Source organism: Leptinotarsa decemlineata, unplaced genomic scaffold (assembly GCF_025532065.1).
Source record: "Leptinotarsa decemlineata unplaced genomic scaffold, Ldec_3_MD MMD2_tig00000505_RagTag_RagTag, whole genome shotgun sequence".
NCBI classification, from domain to species: domain Eukaryota; kingdom Metazoa; phylum Arthropoda; class Insecta; order Coleoptera; family Chrysomelidae; genus Leptinotarsa; species Leptinotarsa decemlineata.
The window spans coordinates 7,530,695-7,552,253 of record NW_027412549.1 but is presented as its reverse complement, the minus strand read 5'-3'; the positions used below and the strand labels follow the sequence as shown (position 1 = coordinate 7,552,253).

At 36.2% G+C, this 21,559-nt stretch overlaps 1 protein-coding gene across 1 annotated transcript; it reads right to left on the bottom strand.

Moving 5' to 3' along the window:
* Nucleotides 1-214: 214 nt before the first annotated feature.
* On the bottom strand, nt 215-18,226 carry LOC111515895 (uncharacterized). Its single transcript, XM_074174221.1, has 6 exons — nt 18,076-18,226; nt 12,301-12,374; nt 9,905-9,992; nt 4,793-4,839; nt 4,601-4,709; nt 215-363 (listed from the first exon to the last, which is right to left on the bottom strand). The coding sequence occupies exons 1-6, from the start codon at nt 18,149-18,151 to the stop codon at nt 215-217; spliced, it is 543 nt and encodes a 180-aa protein (XP_074030322.1). The 5' UTR covers nt 18,152-18,226.
* Nucleotides 18,227-21,559: the final 3,333 nt, after the last annotated feature.

The following is a 21,559-nucleotide window of genomic DNA, read 5'->3' as shown; positions in this document are numbered from 1 at the left end:
TGTACCCGTAATTGATAAAGCTACCATGTAGCAAGATGCGTCTAAAATAGAATTTATTGTAAAAATCATCATCATAGTGTTGATAAGGTTCATCAAGTAATAGGTCACAGTATTCGTATTATAAAGTAATTCAATTCCAAAGGAAATAGCACAAGTTCCGCTTCAAGAACGATTTGAGGATTACTCTGCAGTGCTTTTGCAACATCATAGAAAATTAATAATTCCAGAATCTTAAATGATAATTGAGTTCGTAGACAAATTTGAATTGACTCCAGTTGAAATATGACAGTTCTTTGCCATCCAAAGTATACCATTTAGTTCCATAACACTTGTTAGCAGAAATCCAAACTGGCGTGTTTACACCTAAAACATATATGTTAAAATACACTGTGTTACTTCCGAGTCTGAAGTGGTATAAGTGCAAATATTAACAACTATGTAATTGCTCAAAATACAACTAAGACGCCATATACAAAGAACAACTATTTCACTTTTTCCACTTATTCACTATCGCTTGCTAGTGACTTTTACCGTGAACGTATATCTGAACTGATTTCAGTCTGAAATGAATCTCATTACGCATGCTTCAAAATTGACTGCCAGAAAGAAAATTCTGGAGCATTTTTGCACGGTCGTCACTCGTCACTAGATTTTTCTCCTACGGTCTTTGAATCCGTCCATACTGTTTCAATACATATTGCCTTGGCAACGATGTACCACTGGGTAGTGGAAACGCATTCGCTACAGGGCCCATTTGACTCCGAAGTGTCTTCCTGCTCAACCAGTAGTCCAGCACGTCTGTGACATGTGCTCTATGACCAACTTGTGTATTTTCGTTGCCTCATATGGGCTCTCCCACTCAAGATTAAATAAATACATTGCTTGTTTGAAGGTGGTTGACAATGTTTCGTGGTGTATTTCATCAGTTCGGACTTCCATTGTCTAATATAATATAAATTGATTCGATAACCCTGAAAAAAATCAAAAAGATTAACCGAAAATAACAATTTTATTAAACAAAAAACTGAAATTACAAAGAAATAACATACAATAATAACCAAACAAATAAAAATTGAAATATTAATAAAAGCTGGAAAAAATGAAAAATTAAAAATATTATTAACAAAAAATAAAAAAAAAAAATTAAAAGAATTCAAACCAAGTTATGTCACAACGTTTCGCTTGTTAGTATCCACAATCGTCTTCGGGTAATAACTGGACTTATTTCTCCGAGATCTGACTATTTATAGGTCATTCCCCTCTTCCCTCTTTCCGCTTCATTGGTTTTGGCGGGAGTTGGTCGTTTTTTGCTTGATTAGAGGTTTCCATATGTTACGTATCACTACGCTTGCTTGACTGAATGCATTGTTGGACAACATATACGCGGCTTCTTTGAATTTTCTCCTAAACCAGTGTTCCTCTTTGTGAATGATTTCAACTTGAGCCCACTTGATGTTGTGTTGATGAGTCCAAACATACTCTACTGGACCGTGCTTTTGGGCTCTATAATACAAAGGAAGGTCTCGAAAAGGAACTAGGCATCATCAAAAATGACCTTCAACGGAATGGTTACTTCAAAGTGATGGTAGAACAGGCCTTAGCTAGAAGACAGCAAGAACTCCACAAGGAAGGGAAGCCGCCACAACCAGTACTTGTACTTCCCCACATCAGAGGATTATCGGAAAGGATAAGACGGATTGGGTCCAAGTATAACATCAGGACCTGCTTCAGATCTGGGAACAATATCCGTAGCAGTCTCACAAAAACCAGGCCACCAAACGCAGACTGTGATTCCAAGAATTGCATTTACCGGATACCCTGCGAGTGCGGAGAATCATACATCAGTGAAATTAAGAAACCATTGAAAGTTCGCATTGCTCAGCACAAAAAACACACACAGCGAGGAGAAACCAGCAAATCCGGAATCGCAGAGCATGTTTGGACTCATTAACACAACATCAAGTGGGCTCAAGCTGAAATCATCCACAAAGAGGAACACTGGTTTAGGAGAAAATTCAAAGAAGCCGCGTATATGTTGTCCAACAACGCATTCAGTCAAGCTAGCGTAGAGATACGTAACATATGGAAACCTCAAATCAAGCAAAAAACGACCAACTCCCGCCAAACGGTCATCTCCCGCCTAAACCAATGAAGCGGAAAGAGGGAAGAGGGGATAAGTGAAAGCACTTGAATTACCTATAAATAGTCAGATCTCGGAAGAATAAGTCCAGTTATCACCCGAAGACGATTGTGGATACTCACAATCGAAACGTTGTTACATAACTTGGTTTGAAATCTTTTAATTTTAATTTTTTCATTTTTTGTTAATAATATTTTTAATTTTTCAATTGTTTTCAGCTTTTATTAATATTTCAATTTTCATTTGTTTGGTAGTTATTGTATGTTATTTCTTTGTAATTTCAGTTTTTTGTTTAATAAAATTGTTATTTTCGGTTAATCTTTTTGATTTTTTTCTGGGTTATCAGGTCAATTTATATTATATTAGACAATGGAAGTCCAAACTGATGAAATAAATATATTGCAATAGGGATTCTCACTAAACTCAGTACTCGGCACCATGCTGGGACACTTGAGGCCAATCAAGTCGAACTCCATTGTTGAGCCAGCTTCAAAATGTCGATCATCGAGTTTCTTCTGTCTTACTATTATCTCATCCGATATTTATAGTACTAATCCCTCAGAATCTGATTTTACGATTTTTATACGTATCTTTTGTTGAGCTGCAGAATACAAATCACGTTTTCATTATCAGAATTCTTTAAATTCCCTTCTAATCTCATGGACCCAAGTACGTAGGTATACTCCTTGCTTTCATTTGTGTTTTGCGGGTGTTGTGAATGATTTATGAATTCTCTCAAGCGTTATCGACATGTGCTTTCTGGGGATCTGTCGTTTATATGCGAAATGTGGCGGTTTCTTGTTTGTTACATTTCCTTCTGCCTTGTTCTAGGAACATCCCGCTTTTTCTTATGTTTTGGTGAATCCCTTTTTCGTGTTACGTGAGGCGTTGGTCGTTTCTAACAGGCCCTAGTTTCCACAGTTACAAATCGCCAATTTTTGGAAAATCCAGTTTATACTCTCTGTTCGGAAAATGATCAAAATCTTCAGATGATGTGGTGCTGCAGGTTTTTCCGGGTTTTCCTGCAGCTGAAAAAGCAAATGCGCCACTGGAATCAATGAAGTCTCCACGGAGCGCCAGTTAATTTTTATTGTTGTTTTATAATTTAATGTTTCATCGAAAATGAGGTGAATTTTCTTTTTTTTTTTGAAAAATAATCATTCATTCATCAAGTTTTATTTTGTCTCCTTCAAAGGAGGAACTCACTCACTGAACAATCACTCATTCATCTCTGTTTCTCCGTACTGGAGGGTCCTAGAAAGCTACAATTTGGCACCTATATAGGTGCTTCTTAGGTATTAGATGCGCCCTAGAAAAGGATTTTCAAATATTCCCCGTGGGGGTAGAAGAGGTGCGTTCACATATGAAAATTACCTTTTCATCACTGTTTCTCCGCTATATTTTCGGAGGCTGGAATTCTGTATGTAGGTTCGTTTTATGTTGTAGATATGCAATAGGAAAGGGTTTTTGAATATTCCAACTGGGGCCCCTCCCTGGGGTATAAAGATCGCCTTTACTTATGAAAATTACCTTATCATCACTGTTTCTACGTACCGGTATATTTTCGGTGGGTGAATTTATATTCAGTATCAGCATTGCATCCGTGCGGAGCCAAGGCTGATCGCTATTAATATAATCAAGATAATAGATGAAAAGGACCATAGATTAAAAATAAATAAAACAAAATAAAAATAAGCAAAAAATTTTGAAGAGATTTGAGAAATTAAAATAGATTTCAAACCAAGTTACTTCACGACGTTTCGATTGTTAGTATCCACAATTGTCTTCGGGTGATGACAGTCATCAGCCAATGACTGTAATGTTTTGCTTATTTCTATTATTCTTCATTTATTTTTACTCTGTGGTCATTTTCATCTATTGTTTCATATATTAATATTCTAGCTATTCATTCTAATTTTATTTGTTCTTCCATAGATTTCATGTTAGACAATATTACTATTTCGTTTCAACTTGTATTAGGTCATGTCTTTAGGTCATGCAACCGTGTTAGGAATCACACGTTGAAAGGTAAGATCTCGTTAGTCCTTAGCTCGCACAAGTTTCTCAGCTTCTGAGAGTTGTCGTTCGTATGGGGACGACAGCTGATTAACGGAAAAACAAACAGATTTTTGAAATTTTAAAGGCAGGTTCATATTGTAATATCAGATAAATAAAAACAATATGAATGAAAGTGAAATCGGACAATTACATACTTGAATAGTTTTCAGGGTGTACAATTTTCTATGGATTCACATTGTATAAACTGCACGATCTGTATGTAATCAATTCAGAAGAGATTTTTTTTTAAAATACATTTCAAAAAGTTCTATATTAATGTTTTTCAAAAATCACAATAATTCTAATAGATGGAAAAACGAAATTGACATAATATGTATTTGATGAGAAACAGAATATATTGATGATGGTTGATGGATCCTTGAATTTTCAATCATTACTCACCTTTCTTTGTCAGATATTTGAGTACTGCTTCATTTTCAGACTCGTTTTCTATTGTGCTGAGTTTCATGGATAAATCATCACATTGTTTCATTGCTTGACAGAAGGATACCTGATAATGAAATATCGATTCAAAATATTGTGGGAAGATATCTTATTGAATATATTGATTTGAAAGAATTGAAAATTGCTGACCTTCTCCATTCCCAGATGATATATTTTGTTGCCAGTTTGGATGCGACCTAAAAATGTACATGTAGCAGTTACTACGTGGTAGGAGATCATCATGAAGAATGGAAATTGAAACTTCCTATGTTTTTATACCTCTTGTATTTGTAACTAACGTTACTGCAGTTTCGTCCTGCAAGTAAATTTATTGTTTTCGTTTAAAAAGCTCTTGTAGGACGAAACTACAGTAACGTTAGTAACAAATACAATTTTTTTTGAAACATTGGATTTGAATCGCTGGAGATTAAATCCATTTGGAAAAACGTTCTCCAAATGAAAGGTGTAACGATGAGCAGCCACAGTCCGTCGCGTATTTCTGATATGTATCGCTCTTGGTTGAATCAAATGTGCCAAGTCACTTGAACAATCTCCAATCTTCTTTTGATGTTCCAGACTATCAAGGTTGCAAGTGATGTTCGCGTCTCTAATCAGGCGAATGTCTCTTTCCTGGATGGAATCCAGCAGCTCCAGGTTATGCTTAGGAGCAAAGGTCCATGCATAAGAACAATACTTCAATGATGGTCTGATCTGAGCTTTATATAGCATCAAAGTTGCTGGGGTGTGTACAGTTTTCTGTTTCGGAACAGTGTTCCAAGCTTTTGAAAAGTAGCCTTTGCAATTCCAGCGACATGATTGTGCCAAGACATAACCATCAACAAACTCACTATTTCGGGGTTTTTGTGGCATTCAATTGAACCTGGTTCGTTTCACTTCAATTCGAAATCACTTCTAGATCCTTACTGAGATATGCAACCTCTTGCTGCCGAAGAAGATGTGCATCTGCAGCCAATGTCTTGGAATCCAAATGGAATGAAGAGACAAGTGTGCTGTCGTCAGCAAAGCAATATATTGGATTCTTCGATTTTTCCAATAAATCGTTGGTATACTCATAATAAAAAGAGGGTTGGAGACAACATGGATCCCTGGACAATACCAGCGTTGATGGTAAAAGTATTCGAGATACATCTATTGACGGCCACTTGCAGGGAGCGTTCTTTCAGGAAACTGGAGAGCCATACACAAAAATGATCTGACCAGCCATAGCATCAAAGTTTGGCCAGCAAATCCTCATGCCACCCACGGTCGAAGGCCTTAGAAATATCAAAGGCAACAGCTTTTGACTCTCCATGTTTCTCGATTGCGTTTTTCCAAATGTGGGTGACATATATAGAAGGTCGCCTGTTGATCTTTGTTTCCGAAAGCCATATTAATAATCGCTCAAGTTGTTAAAGCCTTCTGGTTAACGGCTTTCTCCGTGATTTTTGATATTACTGCGGCTAGACTATTGTTAAAGCCTTCTGGTTAACGGCTTTCTCAGTGATTTTTGATATTACTGCGGCTAGACTATTGTTATTTGGAAGATTCTTCTTGTCCTTTTTGGGAATAGGCTGAACGCGAACAATCTTCCAACAAGGAGAAAAAACCCCTTCCTTGTAAGACAGGTTGAAAAGTCTGCAAAATACTGGTGCGAGATCATTTGCGCACTTTTTGAATACGATGACGGACACTTCATTAGGACGCCTTGTTAATATTGAACTGTTTCAAAATTCGCCTGACTTTAGACGTTGTCAGAAAGTAATTTACGGCATTGTGGATTCTAGTGTGGGTGGGTGGGATTAGTGGTAATTTATGGAATTCAAAATGTAGCCTTTTAAACACAACAATGAAATTTATTGAATATATAGGAGTAAGAAGTTCAATTTTTCCAGATGAACATCTAGACCCAAAATCAAATTCATTTCACTTCTAGAAATATAGAAATATGACAAGGCTCCAACGATGCTCATTTCCAAGTTTCAATTCCAACATTAAGCAAAATCACTGTCACTGGACATTAAAGTTTTTATTACCTTTCACTTTTGTAATAACTAGCGCATGAAAATGAAACCCCAGATGCTTTAATGAAATGAAATGAGAGAGAAACAATACCACTAGTTTGGACTTCCATTGTCTACTATATAAAATGATTTGAAATCCCTGAAACAAGTAATAAAGAATAATTAAAAAAGAATAGTTGAAAATAACAATTATATTAAGCAACAATAAACCTGAAATGAAATGATAGTGAAATAACCTACAGGTATAATAATTGAATAAATAAAAATTAAAGGAATGAAAAAAGAAAATAATAAAAAATAAAAAAGTGTAGAGATTCCAAGTCACGTTAATTCACGACGTTTCGATTGTTGGTATCTACAATCGTCTTCGGGTGATGACTGGACTGATTCCTCCGAGAGATGACTATTTTATAGGTCGTTGAAATACTTTTACTTTCTCTACTTTCCATTTTCCGCTTCACTGATTCCGTGAGAGATGACCGTTTTGGCGGGAGTTGGTCATTTTTTGTTTGATGATGGGTTTCATATGTTTCGTATATCTACGCTGGCCTGGCTGAATACGTTGTTGGACAACATGTATGCGGCTTCCTTAAATTTTCTCCTGAACCAATGTTCTTCTCTGTGCAAGATCTCAGCTTGGGACCACTCGATGTTGTGTTGATGGGTCCAAACATGGTCTGCTATTCCTGATTTGCTGGTTTCTCCTCGCTGTGTGTGCTTCTTGTGCTCGGCAATGCGAACATTCAATGGCCTCTTAGTTTCACCAATATAGGATTTTCCGCACTCACAGGGTATCCGGTAAATGCAATTCTTGGAATCGCAGTCCGCGTTTGGGGGCCTGGTTTTCGTGAGGCTGCTACGGATAGTGTTACCGGATCTGAAACAGGTTCTAATGTTGTACTTGGAACCAATTCTTCTTATCCTCTCCGATAATCCTCTGATGTAGGGAAGTGCAAGCACTGGTTGTGACGGCTTCTCTTCCTTGCGAGGCTCCTGCTGTCTTTTAGCCAAAGTCTTTTCTACCATCGCTTTGGAGTATCCATTCCGCTGAAGATCATTTTTGATGATGTCAAACCATCACCATCACCATCAATCGACAAAAAAAGGAATCATCAAGACTCTATTAGACCGTGCTTTTGGGCTCTGTAATACAAAGGAAGGTCTCGAGAAGGAACTAGACATCATCAAAAATGATCTTCAGCGGAATGGATACTCCAAAGCGATGGTAGAAAAGACTTTGGCTAAAAGACAGCAGGAGCCTCGCAAGGAAGAGAAGCCGTCACAACCAGTGCTTGCACTTCCCTACATCAGAGGATTATCGGAGAGGATAAGAAGAATTGGTTCCAAGTACAACATTAGAACCTGTTTCAGATCCGGTAACACTATCCGTAGCAGCCTCACGAAAACCAGGCCCCCAAACGCGGACTGCGATTCCAAGAATTGCATTTACCGGATACCCTGTGAGTGCGGAAAATCCTATATTGGTGAAACTAAGAGGCCATTGAATGTTCGCATTGCCGAGCACAAGAAGCACACACAGCGAGGAGAAACCAGCAAATCAGGAATAGCAGACCATGTTTGGACCCATCAACACAACATCGAGTGGTCCCAAGCTGAGATCTTGCACAGAGAGGAACATTGGTTCAGGAGAAAATTTAAGAAAGCCGCATACATGTTGTCCAACAACGTATTCAGCTAGGCCAGCGTAGATATACGAAACATATGGAAACCCATCATCAAACGAAAAATGACCAACTCCCGCCAAAACGGTCATCTCTCACGGAATCAGTGAATCGGAAAATGGGAAGTAGAGAAAGTGAAAGTATTTCAACGACCTATAAAATAGTCATCTCTCGGAGGAATCAGTCCAGTCATCACCCGAAGACGATTGTAGATACCAACAATCGAAACGTCGTGAACTAACGTGACTTGGAATCTCTACATTTTTTAATTTTTTTTGTTATTATTTTCTTTTTTCATTCCTTTAATTTTTATTTATTCAATTATTATACCTGTAGGTTATTTCACTATCATTTCATTTCAGGTTTATTGTTGCTTAATATAATTGTTATTTTCAACTATTCTTTTTTAATTATTCTTTTTTACTTGTTTCAGGGATTTCAAATCATTTTATATAGTAGACAATGGAAGTCCGAACTAGTGAAATTCATCACGAAACATTGTCAATCACCTTCAAACAAAAGAGAAACAATACATTCGTCATTCGACCAGATAGACACGAAAAACCGACGTACTCGAAATACAAAGAAAGAACGAAATGCACAAAATCCGTATCGATTCAGAAGCTTTCCCAGAGAGATTCAGGGGCAAATTGAATATTGCTAACGACTTCCCATTGTAACTTTTTACATGACTATTTATGCAGCAATAACACAGTCGTTGTCATTATAATATCTATGCACTATCGAATCATAAAGGAATCTCTCAAAGTGGACATTATATGAAATATTGTAGACAATCCACACTGGTACGAAATATTCGCTATTCGACCAGCTGAAATATTCATTTTTGAAAAGCTTATCTCTAGGTGGAGGGGAAAATCTGACATACTCAAAATGCAAAGAAAGAAGGAAATGCACAAAATTCCTATCGATCCATAAGTTTTCCCTAATTCAGGTTATACGTTTGAAGAGAATTTCCTCAATAGGAAGATTCAAAGGCAATTTCTTGAACATTATACGGCGTATTGTAGACATCCCTATACTGGTTCGTGGCACAAATATAACGATTCACCAATTTCACCGAAATATCTTGTGAAAAGAGAGGCGTATGTTGATGTACGACTTTAAATTTCTAACTTGAAAAAATACTTTGAAGAAATTTTTCTCGGCAGAGCTGAGTTTGAGGAATTCAATTGATCCTCCAAACAGGTTGAAATTGCTATTATTAACATATCGAAACATATTACATATCGAAATCTTGGACAAAAGCAAAGGTGGTATTTATGCCAGAGGAAGTTTTCAAAAGTTTTCGGAATTATTCACAACTTACGAGATGGATATGAGATTCATATCAAATGTTACATGGCTCGAAGAATTTATTTTTAAGGTATACGATATATTGACAAATTCATTTCTTCAGTGATATGTGGTCGTAAAAAACTAGTATTGAAATCACAATCAATCGGAAAGAATTTATTCAAAATAAAGACAATATTAATTATTTCAAAATTTCTTTCGTACTGAAATTCTATCACGCCAATCTATATTACTGTACTTACCCTTCTGAAAAAGAATTTTCTGAAGAAGGTTGACTCCACCATTCCTTATACATTCAGGAGTCAAACAGTCTCTAATGAAGTTTGACAGCTGCAATACACGTAACTCATAAAATTGATAGAAAATATTGGTAAATAATGATATCGGAACGAAAAGCGTTGATTTTATAATATATAATCCAATACCACGATACAATTCAGCGATGTTTCGTAGATCTCATCATGTTAGATACTAGGTCACAAAAACAACGTTAGAAGTCATTTTATCGTATATTAAACAAACCTGAGTTAGGGGTAACAATGGGGAGTTGGCTATCCTTGTTCATCTTTCACTGCCTGAACCACTGTGCATGCTGTTTTTGGCGAGTGCATTGGCTTGGGATGTGGGGGTTGAGCAAACCGGCCATCGGATGCCTGCTTCCACGTAGCCCCGCTGGATACGGGAATGACAGAATCACTTGTGGTTCTTTTATTCCCTAACTGAATGGCATCCCAACGATGGCCCAATCCTTAGGTGTGTGTATTCGTGCCGAGAGGATGAATGACACTGAGCCTATCAGCTGTCTCTACGAACCTTCGAGATAGCGGGCACCCTCTCGTCGTAGCATCGCCTTGTCACGTTAATACGGGGCTCTGCCGTGATTGACCTTCTTTCCCCAGCTACTCGTAGGAATTTTTATGGACAGAGTAAACTTAAAAATTATTTCTGACGCTGAGTCTGTAGAGGAAATGGATATTGAGCTTACGACTCCAACTGACCTCCCTGTAAATTTAGATCATGAGCGAGTCTACAGAGGATATGGATGTCGTGTTTACAACTCCAACTGACCTCCCTGTAAATTTAGTTCAGGAGCGAGTCTACAGAGGAGATGGATGTCGAGTTAACGACTCCAAGTGACCTCCCTGTAAATTTAGTTCAGGAGCGAGAACTTCTCAACTCCTGATCCAATAACTGAACCTAAAAATAAGGTTTGGTGGTGCAGCCAGGAAACGACTGAATCGTCTCCTCAAGAGCGGGGTACCTTATAAAACCGCCTTGCATCAAATTCTTGAGCGGCGTACGCATACTATGTCTCAGGTGGAGGAACAAACCCGCCATGAGCAGGTTCGCAAACGTTTGCGCTCAAGTGATGATTCACTAAAACCAGAGGCGAAAAAGCCCTGCACGGTTGAATCTAAGGCATCGTCAGGTGTAGCTGATGTGCAAAAATCCTCATATTGGAAGGTTGTCGCGGGTATTGAGGTGGGAATCTTGCCTATTCGACGTGACTATTCGACTACCTCATTAACGATGAAACAGCAGAGCATATACTTTGTGTCTGCCTCGCTGGGGACTGAATCAGGTTTTTAGAGTTCAGTAGAGCCGTACTCTTACCATCTGACCTGAAAGATCACTCACCATACAAACTAATCGGCTTCGTTAAGAAACTGGGTTAATTTGGTCGAGTGTGAATAGTTGTAAGCCACAATAAACCCTTGCGAGTTGCGGTGGAGGGTCGAATAGACCCACTCACTTTGGAATTAACCTAACCTAGGGGTAATAACAATAATGACTCCCTATACCAAGATATCATCTATGAAACTGATAGAAAATTAAAACCAGACGAAAATGAAAAAATAAAAGAGTCCCAATAGCTTTTACTTCGAAAAGACAACCAGGAAGGAGTCCTCGAAATATCTCCTAACAAGACCGGTTATTCACAATTTTCCCTTTTTCATAAGCTAGTTTTGTAAAATATCTCTTCGTTATTGTGTTCAATTTTTAAAATTTTAAAACTGTAACCTGTATCCATATTGGCTATTTTTTCAGCATAGAATTAATGGACTAGGTTATTTAACCTAACTTAACGTATCCCGAACTAGTCCAGCCCAATGGAACCACGACCAATACTTGAATACCCATAAATAGGCTTGCAATTATTAATATACAATACATAGGTTGTTTTCGGAAGTACAGTTATTTTGTTACATTATTATCAATAAAATATATTCACCTAAATAATATTCACATTTCAGAAGCAGTTATATTCAACAGTCAGTAACCAGTTCAAGGTTCGATCCCTGCTCTGAGACTCGATGGGTGACTTGTATGGTTGTACTCTATAAGCATGTGTATCATAAGGGTTGCTCAAGTACAAAACTTTCAATTCAGTGTTTATCGTGCTAGGAATATTACGTTAAAAAGTGACGCCTCTTTAGCCATTAGCTGGCATACGTAGAGTTGTCCTTCATATATAAGAAGATAATTGGTTGAAAAAAAATAATTTCAAACCCCTCAAATCTGCTAACAGATGAACAGTGCTCTCCAAGAGTAACGGATAAATTCTACACAATCTTTTACAAAAATACACAACAGAAAGGAATGCAATTTTGGTAACAAAATATAAAGCAATACTGACCTGTGGCGTCACTGTCCCAGAAATTCCCAAATTACCCGTTGCAGATAAACTCCCTTTTCCTTGTGCAGAAACACCTTATCCAAAAAAATCAGTTTTAATTTAGGGAATTCAAGAAAGCTATTGAAAATAATTGTACTTTTTTTAGTACTGAATGAAAATGAAAGCAAAACAATAACATTGTGATCAAGTTTATCATAATTAAATCTAAAATATCAATATAAAACGTAGTAACTCGATTGATTCGAAAAATTCTGTGGTAAAATAAACTCCGGTTTGATGCCAGGGCGGGGAGAAAAAAAAATAAGCTTGGTAAGATGAACCAAACTCATTTTAATCTGGATAAATATTACTCAACAGGTTTGCAAAAGTGAAAATGTGATTTTCGAAAAATACATGTAATGAACGAAATCTTCATAAAATAAATGAATTCATATTATATCTTTTGTAATATTTCTACTGTAGCCAGTTTACAATACGAAAATATTTCCCTTTCAACGACTACGATTAGTACTGTATACTATACACGATTTTTCTCAAGCGTTGATCTGGAACAAATTTTTAATTTATAAGTATGTACCATCAGGATATTTAATATCTTTTGGACCAATAAGTTAGGGTGACGAAACCTTTTTTCATCACTCCAGCTGATTCGATTTCGTACGACTGGTTGAGTTGAACTACAGCACCACACATGTAGCTATTATCGTTTAAACGGTTGGACCAACTGAGATCAAACAACCTGTGCAACAAATTGCATCGTACTGAATACAAGTTTCCAATTGTCAAAAGTACTAACGTCACACTTTAACCTTTCTCCCATGCTAGTAGTTACATCTCTCATGAGTGTACTTTGCTTCGTAACTGCCGGCCGTACTACCTCTGTTATTTTTTTAAAGAATCTTCATCCATTCATAGATAGTTTTTAATATGTATGGGTTCTCTGATACGAAGTTCGTTGAAAGTATCAGAGGGAGAGCAGTGACCACCAGGTGGTCATTTCAAAAGTCACGAAACTTTACACAGTCAATCCTCTAGGTATACCTACTGAAAATTACAAGCCACTTCTGGCAGCTCTCTGTGGCCGGAGTAGACTACCCTGTAATTTTAAGGAGGGTAGGGTATAATATTTATTTTAGTTGAAGTATTAGTCATACAATTTCAGTAATGTCTTCATGGAATATTTGTCTCAAAATTTCAACAGAATAATTAAATAAATGAACAATTATTAATAATATACAATGCCAGAACGAAGTTTCATCACCAACAATCTGCCAGAGCGAAACACATGTTTGTGGAGTACAAGGAAGACAGGAATATGGAAACCTGCAGGTTAGAGCGAAAACACATTTCAAAGGTCCTAACACAGGTATGAATAAAAGTAAGGCTAATTGCACACACACCGATTGTGGACGGTGATCGACGCTGACTGGTGATCGGCGTCGATCACCGGTAAGCATGTGTGCCAGGTCTCGTTGCCACATGTGGTTCACTATTGGAATTTGGACGACCTGTATAAAATCGGCCGTCCAAAATCGGTGTGTGTGCATTTAGCGTAAGGATTTTCTAACGGTCTGGGCTGTTGTATACGATTCAACATCTCAGTAGTCGTTCATGAATATTTTTGGAGTGCAAGTTCAGCGTTAGGCTAATTGCACAAACACCGATTGTGGACGGCCGATTTTATACCGGTCGTCCAAATTCCAATAGTGAACCATATGTGGGAACGAGACCTGGCACACATGCTTACCCGTACCCACATGTGGTTCACTATTGGAATTTGGACGACCGGTATAAAATCGGCCGTCCAAAATCGGTGTGTGTGTGCATTTAGCGTTACGCTAGTTGCACACACACCGATTTTGAACGGATGAGGTATTGGCAAATTCAAACTCAAAGGTACTATTATAGATATGTCACATCTAGCGAACAATTTGGTAAAAGCTAAAAATATATTTCTTTCACTGAAATGTTCTTTGTTTACAAAATGAATATACACAGTTTTTTGAGTCTCTTTATTTCCTATCTTTTTTTATCACTTTTTGTTTTTGATATTCATCCCTAGTATTTTATTTGTATACATTAAAACACTATTTTAACTAACTCTAAAAGTATCCGAATACTTGTATCCTAGTACATTTTTAGGTGAAAGTATCTGTAATTTTTCAAAAAGTATCCGGATACATTGAAAGTATCCGTATCCGGTATTCGGATCCGTTTTTTCCTGTATCCGACACAACTCTGCCAAGGAAGTAATTGTTTTTCGACAGACGTTTACCAGGGCCTACTGTGTAGATAGTTGGTAAATAAATATTTCGATAAGGAATATCAAATTTTTATTTAAAAAACAATAGCGCCTTCATTTTCAACGGATCTATGTGTGTAGATAAATATTTCCTCCCTCTTCATACTCCTCATTCCAGTCAATTTCAGCATCATCATTACCTGTTACCTACAAACAAATAATGACATTCATTTTACTAGCTCAAAATTATTATTATCATGTACATATCTATCAACACCTGTAGCAATTTCATCGTTGGTAGAAGAGCCTATAATTATTGTAGAAGGAATCTGATCATCGTCAGACAGTTGATGACATTCTTTCAGTCCATCTATAGAGTAGGGGTTATAATTGCAATAGATTTTCTAGATAAGTTTTATTATACAGATGTTTTATACACGACTAGTTCATGCCCGCGGCTTCGCCCGCGTAGAATTTAGTTTGTCACAAATGGTTACAATATTTTTATTGACCCAAAACTTCAGGTTTTTAACTACAAAACTGATGAAATTCATTACAATCTTTGAACCCCTATTTTCCCTCTTGTGGTGTGGAAACTCCTAATTCCCTTTCTTGATGCCTATTTACGCTATACAAAGGACCTACCTGCATATTTCATGTTCTAGGTTCAGTTTTTTTAAGGACAAAACAGAAGCACTAGAGGAAAATTCTCAAGGCGCTCTCAGAACGGTGCCTTTGCGAAAGTAGCAATTCACATTGGATTTGAATCGCTGGAAATCAAATCCATTTCAAAAATTGTTCTCAGGAAGTTTATTCCACATAAACGCAGTTTTCCAAATTGAAGAGTTCTTAAAAAGTAAGTTCGAGGTGTACTGAGTTGAACCTCAGACCGATGAGCAGCCTCAGTCCGTCGCGTATTTCTGATATGTACCGCTCTTGGTGGAATCAAATATGCGCCAAGTCACTTGAACACTTCCCGTGAAAGTATCTATAGAAGAGAGACAAATCTCCAACCTTTCTTCGATGTTCCAGGCTATCAAGATTGCACGTGATGTTTGCGTCTCCAATCATTCGGATGGCTCTTCAGGTCATATTTGGGGGCAGAGCTCCATACATGAGAACAATACTCTAAAAGAGGTCAAATCTAAGCTTTATAAAGAATCAAAAGTTGCCGAGATGTGTACAGATTTCTGATTCGTAACAGTGTTCCAAGCTCGGTGTATACCAGTGAGGGTGACAGTGTTCCATGTAAGTGCAATTTATTACCATTCATTCAAAGTAGAACTCATGTGAATTATATCTGATTTTTATTCCATAACGAATGTTTGAAATACAAACTGAATAGAGAAAAGTATCTTCTGTATAATTCAGTGTTCATATAGGAGTATTTGTTTCGAAAGATTTTTTTCTTTCGTGTAATTCAATGTTTATATGAAAGTAGCTGTTTCAGTTTGTGTCTGAAAGTTACTTCTTTGCATGATCTACTCATCCATGTATAGAGTTACTTATTTTCAAAATGATTACTTCCTTCCTTTTTTTGGAAGATTCTCTCATCTCTTTTTTTGTATAAAGATGGAGTAGTAGAAAGCCAAAAACTTTCTTTCCCAAAAAGTAATCACTCCTAAAAATATATCCCCTTCAATTCAAATAAGATTCCTCTTGGCTGGGTGTAAATCAAATAGGTGAATGAATGTCATTACGATGTCATCGATGACATAAGCAGATCAAGCTTATTCCGTGACATTAAAAACTCGTAATTCATGAATGACTTGTGTGTATTTTCTATAATGTTATCCAATTTGGTACTGAAGAGCCTTGGGGCAAGTGTCTTAAGGCGAAACATCGGTGTATAACAGTGAGGGTGACAGTGTTCCATGAAAGTGCAATTTATTATCATTCATTCAAAGTAGAACTCATGTGAATGATATCTGATTTTTATTCCACAACGAATGTTTGAAATACAAACTAAGTAGAGAAAAGTATCTTCTGTATAATTCAGTGTTCATATAGAAGTATTTGTTTCGAAAGATTTTTTTTCTTTCGTGTAATTCAATGTTTATATGAAAGTAGCTGGTTCAGGAGGACTTTCTTTCAGTTTGTGTCTGAAAGTTACTTCTTTGCATGATCTACACATCCATGTATAGAGTTACTTATTTCCAAATTGATTACTTCCTTCCTTTCTTTGGAAAATTCCCTCATCCCTTTTTTTGTATCAAGATGGGAGTAGTAGAAAGCCAAAAACTTTCCCAAAAATCATTCACTCCTAAAAAAATAACCCCTTCAATTCAAATAAAATTCCTCTTGGCTGGGAGTAAATCAAATAGGTGAATGAATGTCATTACGATGTCATCGATGACATAAGCAGATCTAGCTTATTCCGTGACATTAAAAAATCGTAATTCATGAATGACTTGTTATCCAATTTGATACTGAAGAGCCTTGGGGCAAGTGTCTTAAGGCGAAACATCGGTGTATACCAGTGAGGGTGACAGTGTTCCATGTAAGTGCAATTTATTACCATTCATTCAAAATAGAACTCATGTGAATGATATCTGATTTTTATTCCACAACGAATGTTTGAAATACAAACTGAGTAGAGAAAAGTATCTTCTGTATAATTCAGTGTTCATATAGAAGTATTTGTTTCGAAAGAATTTTTTTTCTTTCGTGTAATTCAATGTTTATATGAAAATAGCTGTTTCAGGAGGACTTTCTTTCAGTTTGTGTCGGAAAGTTACTTCTCTGCATGATCTACACATCCATGTATAGAGTTACTTATTTTCAAATTGATTACTTCCTTCCTTTCTTTGGAAGATTCCCTCATCCCTTTTTTTGTATCAAGATGGAGTAGTAGAAAGCCAAAAACTTTCTTTCCCAAAAATTAATCATTTCTAAAAATATAACCCCTTCAATTCAAATGAATCTTCGAATTTAAATATTTTTAATTTATTTGAATGGTTATTTTGATTACTGTTTTGGTTTGCCTGAAGTATTTTTCATCTGAATCCGTCTTGGGAATGAAATAGTGAACGATAATATTTTTCAAAATCAATTGAAGAACCACCCAAATACTTGAAAGTCTGTTTCAGCAAATGATAGCCCATTAGGTATCACTTTTTTGTGTTATTATGGAAGGGTTTATAAATGTTTCTAAAATTATCTGCGAACCATGTAACTACTATTTTTAATTTAGAGCTGGAAAATTATCTGCTTCAATATACATTTTTCAATATTGACCAAAATTTTCACAATTTGCAATTTGCATGTTATTTCATAGTTGAAAAAAGATTCATAAGAATTATGTTACGAAAAAGTTTTCGTGAATTGAAGAAAAATAGTCGATCCAACCTGTATATCAGTCAGTAACTCATCAATTTTTTGGTTAGGTTTGAAAAGATGCAAATTGAAAAATTAGTGATTTTATGAGAGTGCATATCAAAATTCAAATGTGATTATAAACTTATAAAATTTATATTCGTAAATTTTCATTAAAAATTACCAAAAAAGTTTTGTTTTATGATTTATTTTCTTACCTATTCCCTGGCTGTAAACATACAGATTGCAGAAAGCGTGTACGAAAATAAAAACACAAAAATTTTGAAACATCATGTTCTTATTCAATAATGCGGTTTGCCGATAATCATTTTATAAGTAGCTATTGCGAAGTTAATATTCCTTATCGCCTATGATCGTTCGCTACATACCTAACGGCCAAATAATTTGCCAAATTATCATTAAAATACTTAAAAAACTTAATGAATAGGGGTGAGTGGGGTATGAAGGATTAATATTACGGAGGTATCCATATTGGGATACATTATCAAGGAAAACCTGGCGAAGCCAGTGACAGATTTTTGAGACCAATTCATTCTAGGCCCACAATTTCAGAATTATTTCAAATTATGTTATAAAATATAATGTACTGAGAGTGGGTGAGACAATATTTTTCGCGCTGACTCAGCTGAAAACTTTCCCCTGGAGAATGTTATTATTTGAAATATTACATAAACATCATATGACAAATTTTCAATTAGGAATAAATCATTGAAAAAATATTTTATGGAGCCTCGTGTGTGGGAGACAGGCGTTACCCTACTCATCCAAGATTAGTCCCGTTAATTCAGCGATTAACCTCGGAATGAGAGTTAATAAGCTGGATATTTGTATATACCTTCAATATGGCGTTCTAAAAGCTGTCTCATTCCAAAAATGAGCAAAGAGAAGTTGAGGAAAATAATAAAAGAAGATTTAAAATTTATATAAATATGCCAAACGATCCCGTAAATCTGTCTCAATAGAAAGAGAAGATATAGTCTCATGGCGACGGAGATATCTTCGCTCTATTAGTGAAATGCGTTCTGTTCACAAAAAGATTTATCATCTGGACGAAACGTGGGTGAATACTGGTCACACAGTATCTAAGATCTGTCAAGATACTACTGTAACTAGTTATCGTCAAGCATTTGTGGACGGCTTATCAACAGGGTTACGCGGACCAACGGGAAAAGGGCGACGACTAATTGTCGTCCGTATAGGAAGCGAGAGTGGCTTTTTAGACGATAGTGTAGTAATAGTTTTATCCAAAAAAACGGGGGATTATCACGAAGACATGGACGCCCAACGCTTTGAAAAATGGTTTGAATCCCTTCTTTCACGAGTCGAGCCAAATTCGGTAATAGTAATGGATAACGCTTCTTATCACAGCCGATTAGTAGAACGACTGCCAACTATGACCACCAGAAAAGCAGACATGCAGAGTTGGTTAGGACAAAAAGGAATTCCATTTTCCGAGGACATGGTTAAGGCCGAGCTTATGAGTGTCATTAAATATCATCGTGACAGATATCGCCAGCATGTGGTGGATACAATAGCTCGTGCTGAAGGCATCACCATTTTGAGACTTCCTCCTTACCATTGCAAGTTAAACCCGATAGAATTAATCTAGGATCAAATTAAGGGTTACGTAGCTCGTGAAAAGGTGACATATAAAATTTCTGATGTCCAACGTTTATTAGAACTCGCAATGGAACGGATACGGAATGAAGATTGTGCTAATGCTGTAGCCCATGTGATCAAGGAAGAAGAGAAAATGTGGAGATTGGACGGGATGGTAGACACTGTTTTCGACCAAATAATAATAGATTTAAGGGTGACTGGAGATTCCTCTTCGGACGAGTCAATGGATTCTGAAACTTCATAAGCATTACATAGGTAACTATTTCTTTGCTTTGTAGTTCCCTTTCTATATAAATGGAACATAATAATTATTTTGTAAATTTGTCTGTTTTTTGAAGTACTGTTTCAGGCATAATAAGAAAATGTAGTCAATTTTACAATTGACACCAGGTAGCCCACCTACTATAACAATTTTTACGTAATTACCTATGTGTTTAAATAAATAAATATATTATTTTGGTACGCCTCAGCAGAGTTGGTAAGAGGATTATCCGTTGGTCACTTCAAGTGCGACGTTGCTAATGAATAACCTTCAATTGAAAATTGTTATAGTATAGGTACCTACTTTGTGTAATTAAAAACTCATTATGAAATAATTATTGTACATTTCAATGTATTGAAAATACATTTGAAATATAAGAATAATTAAGTATTTTATTGTTAAAAGGTATAAATTTTTTTATGTTAGATAATAAATTATACTTAACACATTTTTATATATCTTACATTTATATTAATTTATTCAAAGGAAATTCTAAGGAAGTGAAGTGAGTCAATATATTTCAATTTTATCTTTATTCAACAGCTGTACATTTCTGACAATTAAAAAGAAATTCTTGTGAAAATCTTTAAATTTTTAATAATGTAAATAAGAAAAGTATGTATTGGTTTTCTTCATCTTCTGGGCGTTCAGGAATTTCTGTTTCATCGTCATCATCTTCTTTGTCCTGAATCATCTTCTTTGTCAAATGCACTCTCTTCTTCACTGTCACTGCAATGATACAGCATTGAGGCAAGCTTGCCCATTACACTGACCACAAGCTAAAGTGCATTGCAACCCCGATTTTCTACATCCGCACCGTGGACCACATCCATTTTTACAATTTAGATGGTCAAGCCCACAATTGGGTGAATTAGGTATTCCTGGAATTATCGTTTGAGAACAAATGACTGTCAAGTTTCGAATATATTCAACGGGCGCAGTTCGGTTCGAATACTCATGAAGTGAACATGTCTGCACCCACTTTGGGAATTTTCATATCGTGTCAATGCTCACTGAATATATGTGAAAACGTAGATGATTGTACCGGAAAATTTAAATAAACGATTTGTTTTAGTATTTTGTTTAATTAGTATTTTGTTTAAATCATAAAGAATCTATTGGGGCAGTATTCTGTGATTTCTCAAAAGCGTTTGACTGCGTGAACTATGAAACACTATTATTTAAACTCCAGTGCTATGGCTTTAGAGGATTGTCATATAACTGGCTTTACATTTATCTAACAGGCAGGAAGCAGTTAGTAAAACTTTAAGGAAATACATCACATATTGAGAATAATTCATCAGGTGTACCACAAGGTTCGGTTCTGGGTCCTATACTTTTTCTGCTTTATCTGAATGATCTGGTAACCATTGATAATGAAGAAAAGTTCACACTTTTTGCGGATGACACCACAATCCTTTGACGTGGGACAAATGAAGATAATCTCAGAGACATCATAACCCTGGATCTCTATAGGGTTAAACAGTGGTGCGATTCAAACTCCTCATGTTTCAACACAAATAAAACAAACATAGTTTGCTTCAAACTCAATTTTGACGACTTACTTATAGAAAATCACGCTATAGTTAACAAACCTCACACAAAATTTTTAGGGGTATTTATAGATGATAAATTAAAATTTGATGGGCATATAACAAATTTATGCAAAAAAATAGCATCTGGCTGCTATGCAGTTCGAGTTGTTTCTAACGAACTTAATCAATCCTCAGCCAAAACTGTGCCAGGGCTGCCAGATACATATGTAGGGCTGCCAGATACATATGTAGGGCGAAATCACA

What these genes read in the sequence shown, in the direction of transcription:
- LOC111515895 (XM_074174221.1), bottom strand. Translation starts at nt 18,151, where the DNA reads ATGATGTTTCAAAATTTTTGTGTTTTTATTTTCGTACACGCTTTCTGC. An exon ending in CTGGGACAGTGACGCCACAG is followed by an intron (nt 9,993 to 12,300) that starts GTCAGTATTGCT and finishes CGTGTATTGCAG; the next exon opens with CTGTCAAACTTCATTAGAGA. An exon ending in ATCATCTGGGAATGGAGAAG is followed by an intron (nt 4,710 to 4,792) that starts GTCAGCAATTTT and finishes TTTCATTATCAG; the next exon opens with GTATCCTTCTGTCAAGCAAT.